The sequence below is a fragment of the Myxocyprinus asiaticus genome, chromosome 11, assembly GCF_019703515.2.
Source record: "Myxocyprinus asiaticus isolate MX2 ecotype Aquarium Trade chromosome 11, UBuf_Myxa_2, whole genome shotgun sequence".
Classification (NCBI taxonomy): Eukaryota; Metazoa; Chordata; class Actinopteri; order Cypriniformes; family Catostomidae; genus Myxocyprinus; species Myxocyprinus asiaticus.
In genome coordinates, this window is record NC_059354.1 from 42,407,707 (window position 1) to 42,429,605 (window position 21,899).

General features: G+C 36.9%; 1 protein-coding gene across 6 annotated transcripts in view; it reads left to right on the forward strand.

Moving 5' to 3' along the window:
• The window catches only part of LOC127447903 (collagen alpha-1(XVIII) chain-like), a 131,187-nt gene that overhangs the window by 93,157 nt on the left and 16,131 nt on the right, over positions 1-21,899 (forward strand). For all 6 annotated transcript variants that reach the window (XM_051710076.1, XM_051710073.1, XM_051710074.1 and 3 more), the window contains 21 exons: positions 173-256; positions 1,364-1,417; positions 9,426-9,483; positions 11,471-11,601; positions 12,956-12,982; positions 13,977-14,183; positions 14,865-14,891; positions 15,337-15,399; positions 16,373-16,450; positions 16,810-16,857; positions 17,246-17,374; positions 17,681-17,743; positions 18,626-18,670; positions 19,155-19,286; positions 19,412-19,480; positions 19,562-19,588; positions 19,696-19,794; positions 21,302-21,337; positions 21,440-21,529; positions 21,612-21,641; positions 21,744-21,779. In XM_051710076.1, the coding sequence (XP_051566036.1) occupies positions 173-256; positions 1,364-1,417; positions 9,426-9,483; positions 11,471-11,601; positions 12,956-12,982; positions 13,977-14,183; positions 14,865-14,891; positions 15,337-15,399; positions 16,373-16,450; positions 16,810-16,857; positions 17,246-17,374; positions 17,681-17,743; positions 18,626-18,670; positions 19,155-19,286; positions 19,412-19,480; positions 19,562-19,588; positions 19,696-19,794; positions 21,302-21,337; positions 21,440-21,529; positions 21,612-21,641; positions 21,744-21,779 (1,533 nt within the window). The remainder of the gene's footprint in view (positions 1-172; positions 257-1,363; positions 1,418-9,425; positions 9,484-11,470; positions 11,602-12,955; positions 12,983-13,976; positions 14,184-14,864; positions 14,892-15,336; positions 15,400-16,372; positions 16,451-16,809; positions 16,858-17,245; positions 17,375-17,680; positions 17,744-18,625; positions 18,671-19,154; positions 19,287-19,411; positions 19,481-19,561; positions 19,589-19,695; positions 19,795-21,301; positions 21,338-21,439; positions 21,530-21,611; positions 21,642-21,743; positions 21,780-21,899) is intronic.

Sequence of the window (21,899 nt, forward strand, 5' to 3'; positions counted from 1 at the left end):
ACAATTTGAGTGAAAAGTCAAAATTGAAAATTTTACAGGAATTTCAGAATTTTGTAGGGTTAGTTATGCCCCTCTTTTGATAGTCTTTGTTGACATAGATACAGTATACTGTATACATCACACCTGGCATGCCCATCAGAAACAAGCTTGCCAACCTGTGTGTGTGTTCTAGGGTGTCATCGGTGATCTGAGGGTGTTGAAAGACCCTAGGGCAGCTGAACACCACTGTGAGGAAGATGAGGATGACTCAGATGAGGTATGACTTAAAGCACATAAGCTCTCTAAAGAGTTAAATAATCACTTTCACTAAATGAGGTATCACATGTGTCTCTCCACAGCTTTGCATCTCAACAGCTTTGCCAAGCGCAGCTTTGGCTCTGAACTAATAACAAAATAATAAATAGCAAAATGAATGTATCACATTACATCTGATTTTCTCAAATGAGTTGGAGACCATTAGCTATAAACACTTATTGTTGGTTCAAAGGTTCAGTAAAATGGATGATTAATCCAAAGAATGGCAAATGCAACATACTGAAATTGGACTCTGGGAGATCAGTGACAACTAATAAGGTTTGCTGTGACTTTGCTTCTCGAGGAGATAAAAGACTGTACCAGGGTTTTTAGTCCTTAATGGAATAGTTCACCTAAATATGAAAAAATTGGTCATCATTTACTCTCATGTTGTTCTATTCCCAAATGACTTACTGTCCTTTGTGAAACACAAAAGGGGATCTTAGGCAGAATATCAGAGCTACTCTTTCCCAAACAATGAAAGTGGATGGTGATTTTTATCACCATGCTATTAAAACACTATAAAATTATGATAAAAATAGTTCATATGATCTGTATTCTAAGTCTTCTGAAGCCATGTGATGTGGCTTTGTATGGCTTCACAAGACCTGGAATATAGAACATTGTTGTGCTGCCTACTTTTATGATTCTTTCATTGAGCTTTTTGGAGTTTAGCCAGATAAATCACCATCCACTTATGTTACATGGAATACAGCAGCTCGGACATTCCGCCTAACATCTTTTGTGTTTCATGAAAGAAAACAATCTATACAGATATGGAACAATGTGAAGGAGAGTAAATGATGACAACATTTTCACTTTTCCATTAAAGGTAATAGAGTGTCTGTCGTCTGATTACTATCACTCTGTGTGATTGGAATTTTCCTCCTTTCATTTAAAAAAAAAAAAAAGAATGGTTGCCTCCAGTTAGTTTTTCCACAGGATAAAGCCCATCAATATGATGTATGACCTGAACATGCCCTCCAGCTGTATAGATAACATTGTAATGGTTTGACCCTTTCTCATTGTTAACAGTCAAAAGGAATTCATGTATTTCTCCCCTCTGCAGGGATCAGGTGATTACGTAGGAAGTGGTGACAAGGATGGACAACAATCAGTCCAGGTATTAACATAATTTTGCTCAGAATGTCTCTCTGTGTTTCTTTTTTTGGACTTTGTAACCATGTGAACCTGAACTCTCACTAGTAAATTGCTACGATCCATTAAATCACCCCACTAAAACCAGCATCCAATGACAATCATGTGGTTCCGGGCTATTTAGAGAGCAGCAGTCGGTGAGTTTTGGCAGGTCTGTTACTGTTCACTTGCTCATCTTCTGAGGGAAAGTCCCGGATGAGCACTGTTATCTCCGGACTAGTCCCAGATGTTGAAGCCCATCTTCCCATGTCTTGTGTTACTAATTCAGAAATAGACCATGTGGAAATTGTTCCTGATGTGCAAGGTCTATGTCTGAGCATGCCAGAGCTAATTACAATGTGAAGAAACCAGGTGGCTCTTCAGTGTGGACTGCACAGTTCCTCTTAATCAAGAGTCTGCTTTTTCTTTAAAGAGAGAGTTTGACTTTGAAAACAGAATAAAACATTTTTTTATTTTTATTTTTTTTACAAATAAAACAACAGTTCATAGAGACTGGGGACTGTCAAGAGCCAAAAAGGACAACAACAAAAAAGAAAAAAGGAAAAAAATCAATACAGCGTGTACACAATATTCAAAGTATTTTAAAGCCAAACGACAGCTTTATGTAAGGAACAGAATTTGTTATTCACTGGTAATGTTCACATCTAGCCTGTGTCTGCATCCACATTCAAAAATAGCCCATCAATGATGCCAAAACACCTTTGTTTCTTGCCAATTTTGCCACTCTCACAAAGCTGTCATTTGGTTTAAGAAGACTGTGGCAGGGCGGAGGGCGGGGCCGGTACGTGATTCCGCACACCCGGCCCTTAATTAGGCTGATGAAGACCGAGAGTGATAAAGGTTACCGGAGACGGCAGTGCGATAGAAAGAGAGTTACGGGCAGCTGTCCGACACTCTCTCTCTGTCGCACTGCCGTCTCCGGTCGCCTTTATCCCTCTCGGGCTTAATCAGCCTAATTAGAGGCCGGGTGTGCGGAATCCCGGCCCCACCCTCTGCCCTGCCACAAAGACTTCCATTTTTTTAGTATTTATTAGTTTAACTATGGTGTTTATGTACTTTTTGGAACTTAACAGATGGTCATAAATAAAGTGTTGTTGTATTGTATGGCAAGAGTTGTGTAACAATATTTTTTAAATGTCTCCTTTTGTGTTCCATGTAAAAAGACAGCATACAGTGGTGGCCAAAAATAGTGGCACCCTTGGTAAATATGAGAAAAGAAGGCTGTGAAAAATATATCTTTATTGTTTATTCTTTTGGTCTTTCATTCACAATATTCACAAAAATGTATCCTCAAATAGATATAAAACAATTCCAAACACAACACAAATTTGATCAAAATTTTTGTCAAATATATGTGTGGCACAATTATTAGCACCCTTTTATTCAATACTTTGTGCAACCTCTCTTTGCCAAGATAACAGCTCTGAGTCTTCTCCTATAATGCCTAATGAGGTTGGAGAACACATGGTAAGTGATCTGAGACCATTCTTCCATACAGAATCTATCCAAATCCTTCAAATTCAGAGGTCCACGCTGGTGGACTCTCCTATTCAGTTCACCCTGCATGTTTTCTAAGGGGTTCAGGTCAGGGGACTGGGATGGCCATGGCAGATAGTTCTTGAGAACTATTTTTGTGTTGATTTCGATGTGTGTTTTTGATCATTGTCCTGCTGGAATATCCAACCACAGCCCATTATAGGCTTACTGGCAGAGACAATCAGGTTTTGATTTTTTATCTGTTGGTATTTGATAGAGTCCATGATGCCATGTATCCGAACAAAATGTCCAGGACCTCTGGCATAAAAACAGGCCCACAATGTTAAAGAGCCACCACCATATTTAACCGTGGGCATGAGGTACTTTTCCATATGGCTACCTCTATGTGTGCGCCAAACTCATCTCTGGTGTTTACTGCCAAAAAGCTCTATTTTTGTTTTGTATGACCATAGAGCCCAGTCCCATTTGAAGTTCCAGTAGTTTCTGGCAAACTGAAGACGCTTGAGTTTGTTGTTGGATGAGAGCAGAGGCTTTTTTCTTTAAACCCTCCCAAACAACTTTTTGTGATGTAGGTGACATCTGATTGTAGACTTTCTGACCCCAAGACCCAACTTAATTCCTGCAGTTCTCCAGCTGTGATCCTTGGAGTATTTTTGGCCACTCGAACCATCGTCCTCACCGTGCGTAGAGACAATATAGATACATGTCCTCTTTCAGGCTGATTCTTAACATCTCCAGTTGATTGCCACTTCTTAATTATTGCCATGATGTTGAAAATGGGTATTTTCAATGCTTTAGCTATTTTCTTATAGCCACTTCCCATTTTGTGAAGCTCAACAAGCTTTTGCTGCACATTAAAACTTTATTCTTTGGTCTTACCCATTGTGATAGATGACTAAGAGAATTTGGCCTGTGTGTTACCTCATATGTATACCCATGTGAAACAAGAAGTGATGGCTGAACAATTTCATGTTCCTTGTCACCCAGGTGTACTAAAAAAAAAAAAAAATATGAAGGGGAATATACTTCAGATATATTTTACTCATAAGAATTTCTAGGGGTGTGGCAATTGTGGCAAACATGTTTTGGAGAAATGTTTTTATTTAATTATGAGATTTTTCCCCCTTTCAATTAGTTACTTCAATTAAAGGCTAGATTTTTGTGAATATTTTGAATGAAAAATCTAAAGGATAAACAATAAAGACGTATTTTTCACATCCTTCTTTGCTCATATTTACCAAGGATGCCATTTCTTCATCAATGCTGGTGTGTAATGTAATTTGAGAACATTTAGGGCACTTTTTAATTCCTTAAAAAGGAATTTAATTAAAAGTACGAGAACTGTATGTCCTACTATTTGACTGTTTCAACACTGCTACTTCCGAGCAGCCACTTGCCTTTCACTTGCAAGTATTTATAGCTGTTATATTTGTTTTAAAATCTTTTAAACAGCTGGTGCCAAGCACATAGGTTTTTTTCTTTTTCCCTTCTATTTAACCTAGTAATTTTAAATTGGACATCTTTTCTTCTCCTTTACAGAATGCAACATGTTTTAACATGCTATGACAGACATAGAAAACAGACAGCATTTTCCAAAATGCTATAAAGTGAACTTCCCTTTTTCCTAGCAAGAAATCCATGTTTTATTAGTGGCACATTCTCCCCTTGGATATTTTCCACCCTTGTTTCACAGTCAATCCAACTCTCTTTGGATGTTTGAAAGTGCATCTGAGGCAAGGACACCTGGTGGGCATGCATTCTTGCAAAATGTGTTGCATGACTTACTCGTGTGTAGGCCTCTTTGTGTAATCTAATTTTGTAAGATTATTATATCTAGAGGGGAAAAAGAAGTCTTGTGATTGTGGTTAACACAAGTTTGACTTCAAGTCAAGAAAAATGAATCTTAGTATGTCTTTCATACTCAAGCAGGTTGTATTCATCTAATTTTTATTTATGCAATTTCGAATAACTATGTTCCTCATTTGTAAGTCACTTTGGATAAAAGCGTCTGCTTAATGACTAAATGAAAATGTAAATGTAATAATCATTAATGATGCTCAGGGAAGCTAGTGACTCATACTGTATATACAAAGGACCAGAAAATTATTTAGACACTTTTTGAAATGTGAGAATGTGGTATTGATGAAATATAGAACAAGCACAATTTTCAAGGAAAACATTTCACAAAAAAGAGGTTTGTTACAGATTTCAAATTATAAAAACAATATACTGTATGTATTGTTCAGAATTTAAAGAAAAACTAGTATTTGGTTATTATTATTATTCTATTAGTCCACCTGTGTAAACGGACTTCTTACATCCACTAAAAATCACCTTGACACCTCTTGGTTAAAAATAATGGCAAAACTTACTAAAAGAACAGGCCTATCTTATTTTATTTGCAGATACCACTTGGTTTGGTATTTTTTTATCTATACAATTGAATTTAGACTTAAGTGTCCATAACTTAAGTGTCCAAAAGTGTCCCAATACTATTTGGGGTTCCTATGATGTAACACTCATTCTTGAATTTATTCAAGTTATTCAAAAAACACTCAAAATTACATTTCAAAACAATTGCGTTGAACACAGCCCTACTATGATGAGCATGTTTTTTATTTTCTGAGTTCAAATTAATTTAGATTTTTGTTCTTGGGCTTTAAAGTAAAAAAATGTGTTAAGTGGTGTATCTGTCTGGAGAAAGTAAAAAAGAAAAAAAAAAAAAAAGAAAGAAAGAAAAATTTCATTCAAAGTTAAAATTCTTGAAAAAGAAATGTTGGCATAAGCAGTTTGGAATATTTTATTATTATCTATTTATTTAAAAAAAATTAGCAGTGAACAAATTATTTTTTAAATATTGCTAATATTTAAAAAAACTTGTCCACCAACATGCATAAATAAATAAATAAATAAAACAGAGAGGAGCCCATTAGACCCTCATGACTGTGTGTAAATTTTTAAAAAATATCACACATTTTGACAATTATTTGAAATTTCACATTTTGTTCAGGCATATCCGTGACAAAAAAAAAAAAAAAAAGAAAAATGAAGTTAAATTAATGATTAGGTTGTGTACACTCATGTGTATTTAAAAGTATTTTAATACCTTTTACTTGATGGTTACACCACTTGACATTTTTAAAGCAATTAAATTATTTTATTTTATTTTTTATCTTTTGGTAGAAAATGCTATATTTTTTCAAAAATGTATGAATCCAACATGGATTAAGATTCTATCAACTCGACACATGTGATTTAAAATTGAACAAGTAGTGGGGACAGTTTGTCCCTAAATGGCGAAACTCATAAATAATCATTCGTTTTTGTGCAGATATTTTAATAATCTTTTACTGTTTTTATAAATAGTCTTTCTTGATGACCATTTCAAGAGCTCCTATAATTATTTCGCATAAGTAATTTGATAACTTGATCCGTCCATCTACAACTCTCAGTAATGGGATTTTGTTAGTCAGTGGATATATACATGGATCAGTAATAAGTCTTCAGTCAGAATGACCGATTGGTTTCAAGTTTTCAAGCCTCTAGTACAAGGATTTCCGGGTTCTAATCCGCCTTAATACAGCTTTTTCATTTAATAAACAAAGATTGCATCTGTATCTTAGTGGATGTACTGTATATCATGAGCAGGGACACATCTGTTTGCATTTTGTTTTGCGATTTAACTGGAAAGGAGCGCAAGCGGAGCGGGTATAGAGTGTACTTCTGAATGCTCGAGAGAACATTGCCGCCTGCTATCACTCAATGCCACTGATAACAGCCACAACGAGCACTCCTTATAACATTAAAAATAATAAACTCTAGCACTCTTATGCAACTTATTATATGAACCAAATGGGAACTCCTGTTCAAGAATTGGAGGTTTTAATTCTGCATTAGACACTTACCTGACAAAAGCTATTTTAAAAAGTGCTGGGAACAAAATTAGCATAGTCAAAAAGTAGTAGGTACATGTCTCACCCGTTCCACCCAAAAATGACGCCTAAGTTTTAAAAGGATTTCTAATTTTCATCACCTCAGACATATCATTACTTGTCAATGACCTATAAGCTTGACTTCCACTGTATAACAAGCTCACTGAAGTGTACCAGCTCCAGATATATCCAAAAAGAAATTATTACATTCCATGAAAGGATCCAAATTGCTCTCATGGAAGACCACGGTGCAAAAAACATATGCAGAAAAGAATGGCCTACTCATTCAACATGTATGGAAATATCCATCTGCGTCTTATCCCTCTCTCCACCATAGCTCACAGTAACGTGTTCAAGGTCAGTAAGGAAGTGCAGAGAGCTGTCTATCAGTGAGTGGCGGTTGACATTCTTACATCTCCTCAGCAGTGACAGTGATGGCAGATGTTTAGCAGTACCTCCTTGTCTAGCCATGCATCCCCCCCACCTGCCCACCCCTGTCCCCTATCTTTAGACCACGGGACCCACAGCATGCATTCTAAAAGATGAACGTTGTCTTTATCCAAAAATACACACTGTCAGCATCCTCTTGCGGTGGCCATCAGAGCACTCCTTTTTCTCAATCCCTGCATGAAATCTGAGGATCAGAGAGTCTCAGAACCTGATGCCTGGTATTACATCAGCTGGGTCTTTTTTCAGCAGTGTTATGTTATGCTGAGTGCAAGGTCAGGCCCTCTTTGTGTCTGCGCTTTACTCGTCCAGCTCTTCTGTGAGAAGGCTTTGACAGTTGTTAGCTGTATTGACCCCCAAAAGTATCTGACCACTTAAGCCACACTTAAAAATTTATGAATGTCTTTGCATTATATAAAAAAAATATCAAAGCAAGTGCTGTTTATCTCAAAAGAAATATAGCACAAACACTTTTCAAGCAGCACATTTCACAAAAAGGAGCTTGTTCATTTTCAATTAGGCCAAAATTAAGATAAAAAGTATTTGGACACTTTCTGGTTGTCGGAACATGTCCATAGTTAATAGGATCAATTACATCTGTCAATACTTTGCTTGGATGCCTGTGTGAACTTGAGGAAACAGACTTCATACAACCACTTAAAATCACATTGGGACCAGTTGATTAAAGTTAATTGCAAGAAAAGTTCATTCTGAGAAAAGATCTAGTATAATTTATTTTTGTTTGCAGATGCCTGTTGGTTTGATATTGTGTTTGTGATGTAATGACATACAAACATAAGACTTAAGTGTCCAAATACTTTTTGGGGCCCCTGTATGTATCTCTTTCCCAGTTGTCTGGCTGCGATATGCGAGGATACATATGCAGAACCATGCATCCAGCGGCACAAAAATTGTGTAAACATTCTGTGGTTGTTTGAGATGGTCACAGAAAGCCTAAGTGTTTGCATTTGTACACAAGCAGTAAAATGAAATTAAACTTTGTCGAAACAGGTATGCAAGGAATAAACAGTGGTTTACTTTGGTTCTTCTTTGCTACACTATAAAACCCCCGTTCTCAAATGGCTAATCTTCTTTTAAAGTAGAAATACCTAAACATCCTTAAACAAGATAAATGTACCTGATAAGCAAAACTACATAAGCTATGAAGTTGTTTTCAGAGAATGTATTTTGTATACAAGTGTATTTTATCTTGTGGCACTGGGAGATTTTTTTGCACTTGTTTTTCACTTGTTTATGCTTAAAAACAAGTGAGGCAAAATCTTGCTTGAAAAATGTATTGCACAGGTTTGCTTATCAGGTAAATTAATCGTTTTAAAGGTATATTCCGGGTTCAATACAAGTTAACCTCAATTGACAGGATTTGTAGCATAATGTTGATTACCACAAAAAATAATTCAGACTTGCCCTCTCCTTTTCTTTAAAAAAAAGCAAATGCCTGGGTTACAGTGAGGCACTTACAATGGAAGTCAAAGGGGCCAATCTGTAAACATTAAAATACACACAGTTTCAAATGTATAGCCATAAGACGCATGTTAACATGATTTTAGTGCGATAAACTCACTTACTAACCTTTTCTGTGTAAAGTTATATCCAATTTTACAACTTTGTTGCCATGACAATGTAACACTGTAAACCCTAAAACTACGATTTAACAACTTTACAGTTTCAATAATCCACAAGTTTTAACAGAATAATAAATGTAAGTGCTTTTATAAAATTATAAGCTTTTTATAAGCTCACATTTCTGCCTTAAAACCTTCCAAAAATTGGCCCCATTCACTTCCACTGTAAGTGCCCCTCTGCAACTTTGATTTTTGCTTATTTTAAAGAAAAGGTAGGATAAGATATAATAATTTATTTGTGGCAATCAACATGATGCCATGCTGCTGAGTGAGCTTAATAAATATTGAACCTGGAATATTAAAGTATGTTTAAGTTTTTTTTTTTTTTTTTTTTCTGGAAAACAAGATAAAGACAGACAAAAAAAATCTAAAAAGTAACATTCTTTTGTAAATTGCATTCTGATTTAATGTTGATTTACATAAGTGAAATTGTAATAATATATATCATTTGCAGCCGACACCTCCCTCCTCTCTGCCTCTCCCGCAGCCGCCGGTGACCAGCAAACTGACAGGTGAGCATTCTCTGTTCAATGTCTGAACCAGTTTGACAGCACAGCTCATCATTAGTATTTATTGCACCGTTCAACACTAAGTGGCTCTTTTTTCTTTTGTAAACTTGGATTAACCTTCATTTTAATACGTGTGTTTTTGGTGGATAATTTATGAATTCACATCGATCATATTGACAAATCCATTGTTCATGAAAGGCAACACATTTAGATTGCATGATAAGTTTACCCTTATGAAAAGACAAGCATGGCTATACTGGTCCAACATCTTGACCATTAGCAGTCTGGTTAGTACTAGTTTACTAAACCAGTCTGGACCTGCATGCAAATTCATGCTGATCTAAGATAGTTTTTTCATCAGGGTATAGATTGAAAGCTAAATATGAGGTTTAGTCATGGTGATGCTATTTGTCAGTCCTGTTGCCTAGACATGAAGTTTACTAGAAGATGAAGAAGAAAAAATTATTTTAGATACTTGCCTGGTAGACTTGACTGGCTTTATGGAAGCTAAGTGTATCCATGAAAGGAGACTCAATGATATTTGGCTCCCTCTTCTGGTGCGAGAAAGTGTAAAAGTATTCTTTAAAGGGATCTTTGTAATAGATGGCTTAAATTAATACAGTTATTCAAATTAGTTCTATTTAGTTTTATTTATTTAGCAATGAATACATATTGTTTATAAAAAAATATATATATATATTGTCAACACATTGTTCCAAAGTAGCTTTACAAAGAAAAGGTAGATTAGGGAGACATTGGAAGGAAACAAGGCAAAGTTGTGTGTAAATAGTTTGCTAAAGTGTGATTTTTTTCCTTAAATCTAGCTCAGTTTATAAGTCCTGATTAACATTAGGTGCAGATGATTACTCTTTGCAAACCTCAGGCTCATATGGTGATTCTCTACAAACGTCTGGCTCCAATGGTGATTTCCGCCAAATTTACAGCTCATATGGCAATTCTCGACAAACTTATGGTTCATATGGCGATTCTCGACAAACCACTGGCTCCTATGGCGATTCTCAACAATCTTCTGGCTTTTATGATGATTCTCGACAAACTTTGGGCTCAGTTTGAATTACCAGACAAATTTTAGAGTCATATGATGGTTCTAGACAAGTTTCAAACTTTCTAAGAACATTAGGCTCAGCTGATGATGGCCTGTGGTTTTCCGTGGAGTCCAGGCTTGGTTCTGCAGATTCAACAGGTGGGTCGCCAAGGAAACCTGCATTGAAATTCTAAGCAGAATTTCTACTTGATGCTTTGCTTGAAAAGCTGGCATAAAGGTGCGGATGATCAAGAAAGAATGAAGCACATTGGGAGCAAGTGTTAGTGTCGCCACTTATGTATGTTGTTTAATGCACATACGTATAGGCCTTTTGTTCATTGGACAAACATTGTTATATTGTAATTGTATTGATTTATGAAAATTAACTGCTTATTGGAGCATCTGCTGGTAGGCATATTCTTACATGAATATGTGGAGTTTTAGCTAGTTTTGTCCAATATATATATATATATATATATATATATATATATATATATATATATATATATATATATATATATATATAAAGTTTTGAAACACTTACTCATTCTTTATTATATATATATATATATATATATATATATATATATATATATATATATATATATATTTCTTTTTTTCACATTTTAGAATAATAGTAAAGTCATCAAAACTATGGAATAACATAAAATAAAATATGGGAATTATGTTGTGACTAAACAAAATCCAAAATAAATCAAAACTGTGTTATATTTTAGCATCTTCAAAGTAGTCACCCTTTGCCTAGAATTTGCAGACATGTACTCTTGACATTTTCTCATACCATCTTCTTGAGGTATCACCTTGGGATGCTTTTTAAACAGTATTGAAGGAGCTCCCATCTATGTTGGGCATGAGATTTACCCTTGCAGCTTGCAACAGTGCTGCTGGATTTCTTATCTTAATATTTTATATTGAAATTCACAGGTACTACTGGAGCAAGAGGAGAGAAAGGAGACAGAGGAGAGAAGGGAGCCAAAGGTGACAAGGGCCCTGCGGGGCCGAAGGGCGATTCAGGATCTGGATCTGTGTCTGGTGGTGGTTCAAAAGCAGAGGAGGTGTGTTGAATACTGTGAAGCTAACTGAGAGATTCTACAAATTTGTTTTACTACATCTGTGTATCAGAATTAATCAATAAGCTACAAGAGACGGTGCTACTGTATGTTGTGAATATTGTCACAGATAAAGGGCTACTCCTTCAGGCCTAACTATATTCACAGTATAATTCACAGCCTCAAGTGCTTTATTGTTTTAATTAATCAGTTATTGCATAATACAAATATTTTCAGTTTAACATCATTTTCTTTAAAAAAATAAAATAAATCATTAAGTTCCAGCCCTTTGCTAGAAGATATAATGTCTTACGGAATGTTGCTATATTTTGGATTTTAGCTTGGCTGGTATATTATATTAACTACTCAGCATCCAGAACTATCTGTTTTATACAATAAATGTTCTTAGCCACAACACAAAGCTAAAAGAATCTTAAAAGGTTAGTTCCCCCAAAAATGAAAATTCTCTCATCATTTAGTCACCATCATGCCATCCAAGACGTGTATGACTTTCTTTTTTCTGCTGAACACAAACAAAGATTTTGAGAATAATTTGTCAGCTCTGTAGGTCCATACAATGCAAGTAAATGGGTGCCAAATTTTGACACTCTAAAATCCACATAAAAGTAATCCAGACAGCTCTGGTGGTTAAATCCATATATTCAGAAGCGATATGATAGGTGTGGGTGAGAAACAGATCAATATTTAAGTCTTTTTTTACTATAAATTCTCCTCCATGCTCAGTCAATCTCCAATCCACTTTCACTTTCCAATTATTCTTCTACTGTTTTTGGTGATTCACATTCTTCATGCATATCACCCCCTACTGGGAAGGGAGGAGAATTTATGATAAAAAAAAAATGACTTAAAAATGTATCTGTTTCTCACCCACATCTATTATGTCACTTCTGAAGATATAGATTTAACCACTGGAGTCATATAGATTACTTATATGCTCCCTTTATGTGGATTTTGGAGCTTCAAAATTTTGGCACCCATTCACTTGCATTGTGAGGACCTATAGAGCTGAAATATTCTTCTAAAAATCTTACTCTCTGTTCTATAGAAGAAAGAAAGTCATACACATCTGGGATGGAATGAGGGTGAGTAAATGATGAGAGAATTTTCATTTTTGGGTGAACTATCCCTTTAAAATACACAAATGTTAATGTATTTACTATTCAGTTTAGTTATAATTTAGTTACAATTATTTTATGTTATGACATCTTTAGCTCATTTTTTTAAAGGTTTTTTGTAATTAAAAATTCACAGTAAGCTTTAAAGTCAATGATGGGGTCCTGAAATGTTCAGTCACCTGTTGTGGCAGACAGTACAATAATGTTTTTCTGTGTTTTCTCAGGGTGCCATTGGAGAGAAAGGAATGAAGGTTTGTTGTGATAATACTGTTTTGATACCTCAACCTGGGCATAACTGCAATGAGAAAATATATCTTGCACCTGTGGAATGTAAATAACTTCTTTATTGTTGACTGTTGACCTGCAAATGGAAATTGTGTCACTATTTACTCACAATCATGTGGTTACAACCACATGTTATTTTCTTTCTTCTGTGAAACACAAAATGAGATTAAATTTCCCAGGTTCTTTTTTTCTGTACAACAAAATTACATGGTGATCTATACCGCCATGCTCTAAAAATGACTAAAGCCTGATAAAAGTATTACATGTGACATGTTCACTATTATCCAAGTCTTCTGAAGCCATATGACAGCTTTGTGTGAACATCAGACCAAAATTTAAGCTGTTATTCACTGATAATCTTTCCCTCCACCAGAGCTCACAAATCTCATTTGCATTTGTGTTCAGTTAAAAAATGCTGCCTTTAAATGCTTCACACCAGGTTTGACATCATTGACACCAACCACCATTGGTTCTTGGGTATCACACAATCGATTGTGATGCAGCAAGTTTGAAAAATGTGACTACAAATTAGATTTGAGAGCTACAGCAGAGAGGAAGTTTATTGGTAAACTAGACTTGCATTTATATCTGTTCCTCACACAAAGCTATCGTATGGCCACAGAAGACTTGGAAAAAAGCGCACAATTCATATGGATTGCTTTTATGTAACATTAGGGGTGTTTCAATGTGCTTTTTGAAGCTTCGCATTATATATCACCATCCACTTACACCATATGGAAAATATGAGCTCAATATTTTAAGATCACCTTTTATGTTTTTCAAAAGAAAAGAAATAATGGGGTTAGAACTGGATATCAGTTGAGCAAATGATTTATGGGTGAACTATTATTTTAAGAGAAAATAACTGTGTCTTGTCAGTTATTTGTTTTTTATTTACCTGTGTTGTCTGAGATTATGAGGCTTACTCAAGCTCAAATGTCTTTTGCCCTTTGGTTTCAGGGCAATCCCGGTTTTGGTTATCCCGGACCAAAGGGTGACCGTGGCAGCCCTGGGCCTCCAGGGCCTCCCGGTCCCCCAGGGCCCAGTGCAGAAGTAGAGGTGAGGGGAGATGGTTCTGTAGTGCAGAGGGTGATGGGACCAAGAGGACCACCTGGACCACAAGGGCCACCAGGACCCGCTGGCCCTGCTGGAGCTGATGGAGAGCCAGTGAGTAGCTTGAACTGTTCAATAATGGCCTCTGTCTTTTTTTTTTTGTTGTTTTTTTTGTCGTTTCTGTTAGTGAATTCATTTGTACTGAAAGGGATAGTTCATCTAAAAATGTAAATTATTTTATTATTTACTCACCCTCATGTTGTTCAAAACCAGTATGACTTTCTTTCTTCTGTGGAATGCAAAAGAAGATGTTAAATAATTTTGGAGATGCTAAATGTTCAGTCTCAGTCACCATTCAACATCACTGTATGGAAAAAAGATGCAATGAAAGTGAATGGTGACTTTCATTCAGGCCAAATATTTCCTCATGTGTTCCGTGGAAGGAATAAAGTCTAACGGGTTTGGAACAATATGCGGGTGAGTAGATAATGACATAATTTTCAGTTTTGGGTGAACTATCCCTTTAAAAGGAACAATCTTACACTATTGTCAAGCCATATACAGTATGTGATAAGTGCTATAGTGTTTGCTCTTAATGGGTTAGGACAGTAATAGAATATGGTGTTGGAATGCTTTTCCCCATTACAACTAGAGAACAATGATAATACAAGTTTAAGATATGCATCATTACAAACACAAAGGCACATTTGTTTCTGCCCTTGAAACAATGCATAATGCATTGTGCATTGGTCATATCTGAACAAAACTAATTTTCTGTACTTTCTGCTTTTATAGGGTGATCCTGGTGAAGATGGAAAGGCTGTAAGTGCTCTTAAGTAATGCATTTCAGAATACAACCCTCTTATAAAATAGACCTGGGTCAAGTACATTTCGTTATGTGTGGATGGCAATATTCTTCTGAAATGATACCTTTTTCAATCTCAGTATTTGGCAACAGTTTGCTTTCTCTAAGGTTGTAAAAAATGTTTTAACCAGACTAAACTGGTTTTCTGGGTTAAGAGGGATTTGGACACTTGTCTGTTGGTCAGACTGGGAGACCAGCTGGCTGACCAGATAAACCAGCTGAACACCAGCTGGCCAGGCTGGGAGATCATCTAAACCAGCTTAAGACCAGAGGCAAGGCTGAAAGACCAGCTTTATCCAGCTAAGCCCAGCAAACCAGTTTTTATGCTGTTTTACCAGCAGTATTTGTATTTTCATTTAAATTGATCATGTTCAAGTGACTAAACATCTATATTTGTAATAGGGCCCTGTTGGACCTCCTGGTTTTCCCGGAACTCCTGGGAATGCAGGACCTAAAGGAGAGAAAGTAAGGTTCTTTTTTCTTCCTCTTTTTTCTTCTCAAAATAATCAACATTCAATACAGTTATCCATGGAAAGAGTTAATGATGATCCTTACGAAGCATATGCTACCTAAAGGCTCTGTTCCTATCCTGCCTTTTAAGGCAGCATCCTAGCTGAAATGGAACCTTCATAAGTGAACGATTTGTAACACTTTACACAGGCAGCAACTCATACAAATTGAGATTCCCGTGCAAACTACCCAGTACACTTGACTCACAATTGATTTCAGTAGAGTTTGGCGTCAGCATGTTCCCAAGCTAAGGACAATATACACAAATAGAAAAAACAAAAAAAAAACACATTAAATACATACATATTGGGTAAATAGACAATATTAAACTAGATTTTTTTAGGGAGCTATTTTTTAATCAACATTTTTGCATTGTGGGATTGACATCTCTACAAAGAAGACAAGCAATGCTGCCTTAGTATTTGGCCAAAAGAAGGTATCTTAAGGCCCTGGTATACTTCGGTTGACTGCGTTCCGGATCGGATTGCGCCTGGTCGACCACGTTGCTCCATTGACCCTGAGTGCAGACAGACAAGTTCGACGCATGCGTACTACGACTGCTTTGTGATACTTTTTAGTGGAGTCAATGGCTGGCGCATACAGCGACGATGTGCACAGATGATAACCGCATCCGCGGGTCGAGAAAATCTTGGAGGCATGCGTTCAGGCCACGCGGACTGGCTTATGACAAATTTACGTCACGCATACTGTGCGTGGAGCGATCAGCAACACGAACAACTGAATTATACTCAGGCCTTTAGAAAGCAGCATAATTATGCCTACCGTTTAGAGCAGACTTTGCATGGGAGCACACCCTTGATGCCTTAAAATGCTGCCTATGCAAGCAGCTTACTAGGTTTTGACACAGAGCCAAAGACTGTGACTTGTTAGCATTTTTCAACATGTTTGTCATATGTCTTCATTTTAGGGTGAACGAGGTGAAGGCCAGCCAGGACCCCGTGGGCCTCCTGGCCCCCCAGGACCCCCATCTCGCTCTGATAGGCCTGTGAGTTCATTACCCAGACTCATTTTAGTGGTCCCTTTCCTCTTCCATGTCTACATTTAAAAATCTGGTTTAGAAAAATATGACCTGCTCCATCATTTTGAGTCACATTGACCCAGAAACACATTTTGAGTTTTATGCACTAGAGTAAAAAGGAAAATTAAGGATTTCTAACTATATAATTATGTTTCTACTTCAAACCATTGCAGAGATATAATAAGTTTAATGTTGGTTCATGTAATACATCTCTGTTCTTTCAATTTTACAATAGTGCATAATACTCAAAATGTGTTTTTGGGACAAAGTGACTCAAAATTATAGAGCAGGTCACAAATGGTCTTTTCTCTGTATTCTTTTTATAGACATTTGTGGACATGGAGGGATCTGGATTTGGTATGGACATTGTGCGGGTAGGTCCTGTGAACACTATATGAACTTCTAGGATCAACTTATAGATGTCATGCTGTAAAAGGAAAGGTAAACCTACTGGAGCAATTAAAGCCACTGTACCGATATACTGTATGTGTCTGTCCAAGTAAACACAAACAGTGTCGAAATATTTATTTTACAATATCACAAACATTAAAAACAAGGAAATCAGTCATTTAAGTTTTTTTGAAATTCCTTGATTTACTTCATATATCCCAAGAGTACTACAGTGCAGCATTAATGACTTTGGATGTTGAGAATGGGAAAATAGTAATTTATATGACCAAGTAAACAGTATTTGCCATTCTAAAATTGTCTGTTTCCAAAAAGTTGCAGCTTCTAATTTAGGCACTTCCTGTTTGTTGATAGGCATTGCCCGGTTTGCCTGGCCCACCTGGTCGTCCCGGGCCTCCGGGTCCCCCTGGCCTTGGGTCTTCAGGCTCTGGTGGTTTTGGTCCTCCTGGCCCTCCTGGGCAAAATGGTGCTCCAGGTCAACCGGTAAGTCCGAAGAGACACGGTACATGTGTATAACATTGGAACAGATATTTTGCAATACAATATTTATTAGTCAAAGACATTACCTGGTAGGTTGCGTGTGCTCTAATTTGTTGAGTGGTGGCGCTTGTGTGCGCACAACCCAAGTTCGAATCTGGCTTGGGCCATTTCATGATACCGCCACTCGATTCTCCCTGTTGTTTCTTGTTTCCTCTCCAACTGTCCTATCTGAAGCTCATAAAATAATTTTAAAAAGTGTATTATTTTTTACATTTTTTTAAATGCATTATTTTTTTAATTTTATTTTAGGGACTACCAGGTCTACCAGGCACTGATGGAAAACCAGGCTCACCAGGCCTAAGAGGAGAAAAGGTAGGAGTCAGATATAAGGGAATTTAAGTCTGGAAAAGTCATAGAAATGTGTCAAATCTTAAAAGGTCTAGGAAAGTTCTGTAGTGAATATAAATTACTCTAGTTTTGCTCAGCTCTCGAAAATTTCATTGGCTAGATATCTTTCTTCTGTAGAGTAAAACTTTCTCCCAAGCCAGCGTGATTACACCAGCCTGTTCGTTGAGGTTTATTGGAGACGTTTGTACACTTAAACATACATTTTTAATCTATTAAAGCTGAAGTGTGTAATTTTTGCTACACTGGCGTCACCAGACAGAATTGTATTCAGTATTTTTACAGTATATTCAGTATTCAGTAAGTAATAAGCTAGTATTCCATTCTGAACATTACCTTTCTTGGTTACCAGATTCCAGAAAACTCCCCTGTTTTTCATTGGTTTTAAAAACAGATAGTTCCACCCCAAACTCACACCATTGGTTGAGACAATCTTGCTGTGTTGAGCTGGACAGGCCACTCAAACAAACAAAGCAAGGTATTAATAGTGCCACAGTGTTACACTTTTAGGTGAAATCAGTCTGCAAATGGCTTATAGTTGACTACATATAAAGCTGGGAAATGAGAATAGATTTTAACATTGAAAATAATTACACACATCAGCTTTCATTTTAAAGATTGGCATTTGACATGCAAGTTGAAATCTATCAACATAATCGCTGCAAAATTATTTCTAAACCAAAAATGAAAAGTAATGTAAATTCATTGGTCAAAAAGTGTGGGAACCCTGTCTATATATAGCCAGCTATGATAGTGCTTTAATGGATTTGGACTTATATAATTCAGCTCTTTTGAGATCCTTGTAATGGTAGCTATTTTTAGACATTACACTGGTTATGTGCTCCACAGGGTGACCCCGGTGAGCTGGGCCTACCTGGACCTGTGGGAGAGAAGGTAAGTTTGTGTAATGCACACACCAAGACATACATTTCTAAAAGAGGGGTCTTCAACTTTTTTCAGGCCAAGGATCCCTAAGTGGATATAGAGATGGAGCAGGGACCCCCGCCAAATATTATGTGAAATTAAGTGTACTGCATTTTAAACCTGGCCTACAATAGCATGCGCATAGGACGATATTGATATATTTACATACTTTGGTATGATGCTTGCATTGCAGAACCATTAAAATAATCTTTATTGATGTACAAAGTTTTGTACTATACATTTTTATTTTGCTTAACAATATATTTTAATGTGGAAGGGACAATGAAACATTTAGCTGAACTTAAACTTCTTAACTGAAAACATTTCTTTAGGTTTGTTGAATTTAGCTTAATATTGTAATTTTCACTAAAGTTAGTTTGAGATGAACAATAATTGGCCGACCTCCTTGGGGTCACAGACCCTCATTCATTGATCTTTTTCTTTATTTTTTAAGGGTGCTCAAGGTTCCCCTGGTTCCCCTGGCCTCCCAGGAGAGAGTGGACTTGCTGGTCTTCCAGGACCAATGGGACCTGTTGGACCACCAGGGCCACCTGGTCCTCCTGGCCCAAGCTATCATGTTGGTTTTGTGAGTATTCGTCATTAAGATCAACGCATTCTCTGTGTACCGGTAGTATTTTTTTTATTTTTATTTTTTTTTGTGGAAAAGGTCACATTTATACATAGAATATTGAGCTGTGTATATGTGTTCAGGATGATATGGAAGGCTCTGGAATTAACTTTGGTTCAGTCCCTGGAGTCAGAGGACCTGTGGGAAGACAGGTTAGTTTTCTTGATTGTATCTTTATTTTCTCCTATTTCCATTTTCAGCAGTTAATTTAATGTTCTACGTTTAAATTTCAGGGACTTTCTGGTTTGCCAGGACAACCAGTAAGATGTTTTGTTTATTAATTAAAATTAAATCTGTAATCCAAAGGTATCATTATTTATTTTCATCATATATGTGGGATTTTTCATGTATATAATTTGTTTTTAAGGGTAAGCCTGGTTCCCCTGGATTTCCTGGTGAGAAAGGCAGTGAGGGACCTCAGGGAAGAGATGGCCACCCAGGGCTGGATGGCTTCCCTGGACCACAGGTATGTTTCTTGTATTAAAACTCTGAGGCCCCATTTACACCTGGTATTACTGTTAGTCGGCACACTGTTGCTCCCAAATACAGTATTCCTGAATTTTAATCTTATCAAAATAGTGCTTTAAATGATCAACATAAAGGCTGAAACATACTCTATGCAAGTGTGTGAACGCTGACGCATCTGGCTATGCAAGCTCGATTTTACGTGTCAATGCATTTTGAAATGTTTCCAAGCACAATTCATAACCCAACGCAAGTACACATTGCATTCTCAGCATTGCCACAAGGAGCACTATAGGGAGATTAGTGTGAACTGTCCACTTCTACGGTGAGTTTTCTCTTTTAAGTCAGCTACTGTCATGGCAGAGCAACAGTTCAAAGACAATATTGCTAAGTAAGTTAAAGTCATAATATTCTTAGCAACTTACCAGAATAATAACACATCCAGTTCAATGGCACAGACATTTGAAGGTAACGCTATCACCCCATCAAGTACTGAGGTTTATTCCCACCATGGTAACGCAAGAATGCACATTAAGCATTGTAACAGGTTCGTTCGGTCATGTAAAGAGGAAACGGGAGCCGGGTGAGCACTCCAACGTCAAATTTTTATTAACAGAAAAGATCGCTTTTAGCTATAAGCACCAACTCAGATATTTGCTTTTTAGCACACACACACAGCTTCAAGCTCGGCTCTCTCTCTCCCTCTGGTGGTCTGGATTGCCCTTTAAATCCCTCTCCGCTCTCACTACAAACACAAAAGAGCTGTTAGAAGTGATTTTCCAGAGGTGTCAATCCTCGCTCTCCACAGACATCGCTCGGCCATGCCCCCATGTACAACCGGACCACATGTTGACAATGCAGTGGCCAAGGGATCGCATCTGCATTCACATACTTGCGTAGAGAATATGTTGGCCTTTATAGGAAAAGTTCCTCAGAAAATTAATAATTAATTAATTCCTCTGTCTTAATTTACTCTCCTTCATGTCATTCCAGCCCGTATGACTATCTTTCTTTTGCGGAACACAGAAGTACTATTCCTAGACTATTCCTTTAATTCATTACAGTTATTCATTTATAAGATGATTTTACCAAAAGCAAATTAACATCACTAAATGTTAAGGCAGGCATACGAAAGGTGTTTCATAAGGTCTTTTGCACGCACTAAAAATTCGATCAAACGAGTTTATTTAAAACCATACCAAGCTGGCAAAGTTTAAATCTCTTGTTTTGGTGGGGTTTTAGGTGAGTAGGCAGTCCTTCGCTGCTGTCGGGATGCATTAGGATGCATTAGCATTTAAACTACAAATGTGATGTGATATGGTGACTATCTCCAATTGAGGTTTAATTGATCAGATCACAAAAGGCTGTGGACCTTGTTTACACCTGTATTTAGCACTGTCCACTTATAATCGGATCATCTGGGATGGATGTTAGTACCAGGTGTGAAAAGCGGCCTGAGTGTCCAGAATCCAGTAAGTAAGAGGCTTATGTTTTGCATTTGACTGCAGGGACCAAAGGGGAACAGGGGAGAGAGAGGAGACAGAGTGAGTTTACTCTATACATCTGAAGTGATCAATGTAATATTTTTCAACTCTGAAATGTAAAACTAATTCTTTGATAATTATTCAATGTGTACATCTGTTTAGGGTGAACCTGGTCGAGATGGGACTAGTCTTCCAGGTCCACCCGGCCCACCTGGACCTCCTGGACAAATTATATATAGAAATTCTGAAAATGTAAGTCTTTAGATTTATTTGACCTTTTTACCTTTTATGGCTTTTGTTTCTACTAAGCTGTTGGCTGTCATGTTTTATACAGTATGATGGAGCTGGAAGAGCAGGACCTCAGGTATGAAAATGCAGCTTCTAATTGTAAAGAAAAACAACTGTTAGGATGGTGCACAGGATTAGGAGACCAACTGCATTATTATACTGTATTTGTGGTTTTCAGGGTGGGCCTGGTATTACTGGTCAAGCAGGATTACCGGTAGGTATAATATAATGTTTTATAAGCAGCATAAGTGTTTTATATTGGCAAGCATCACACACATTTTCTTCAGAAAATTCAAAAATGTAGTTAATCACATTTGCACTCTTCCTCTTTATT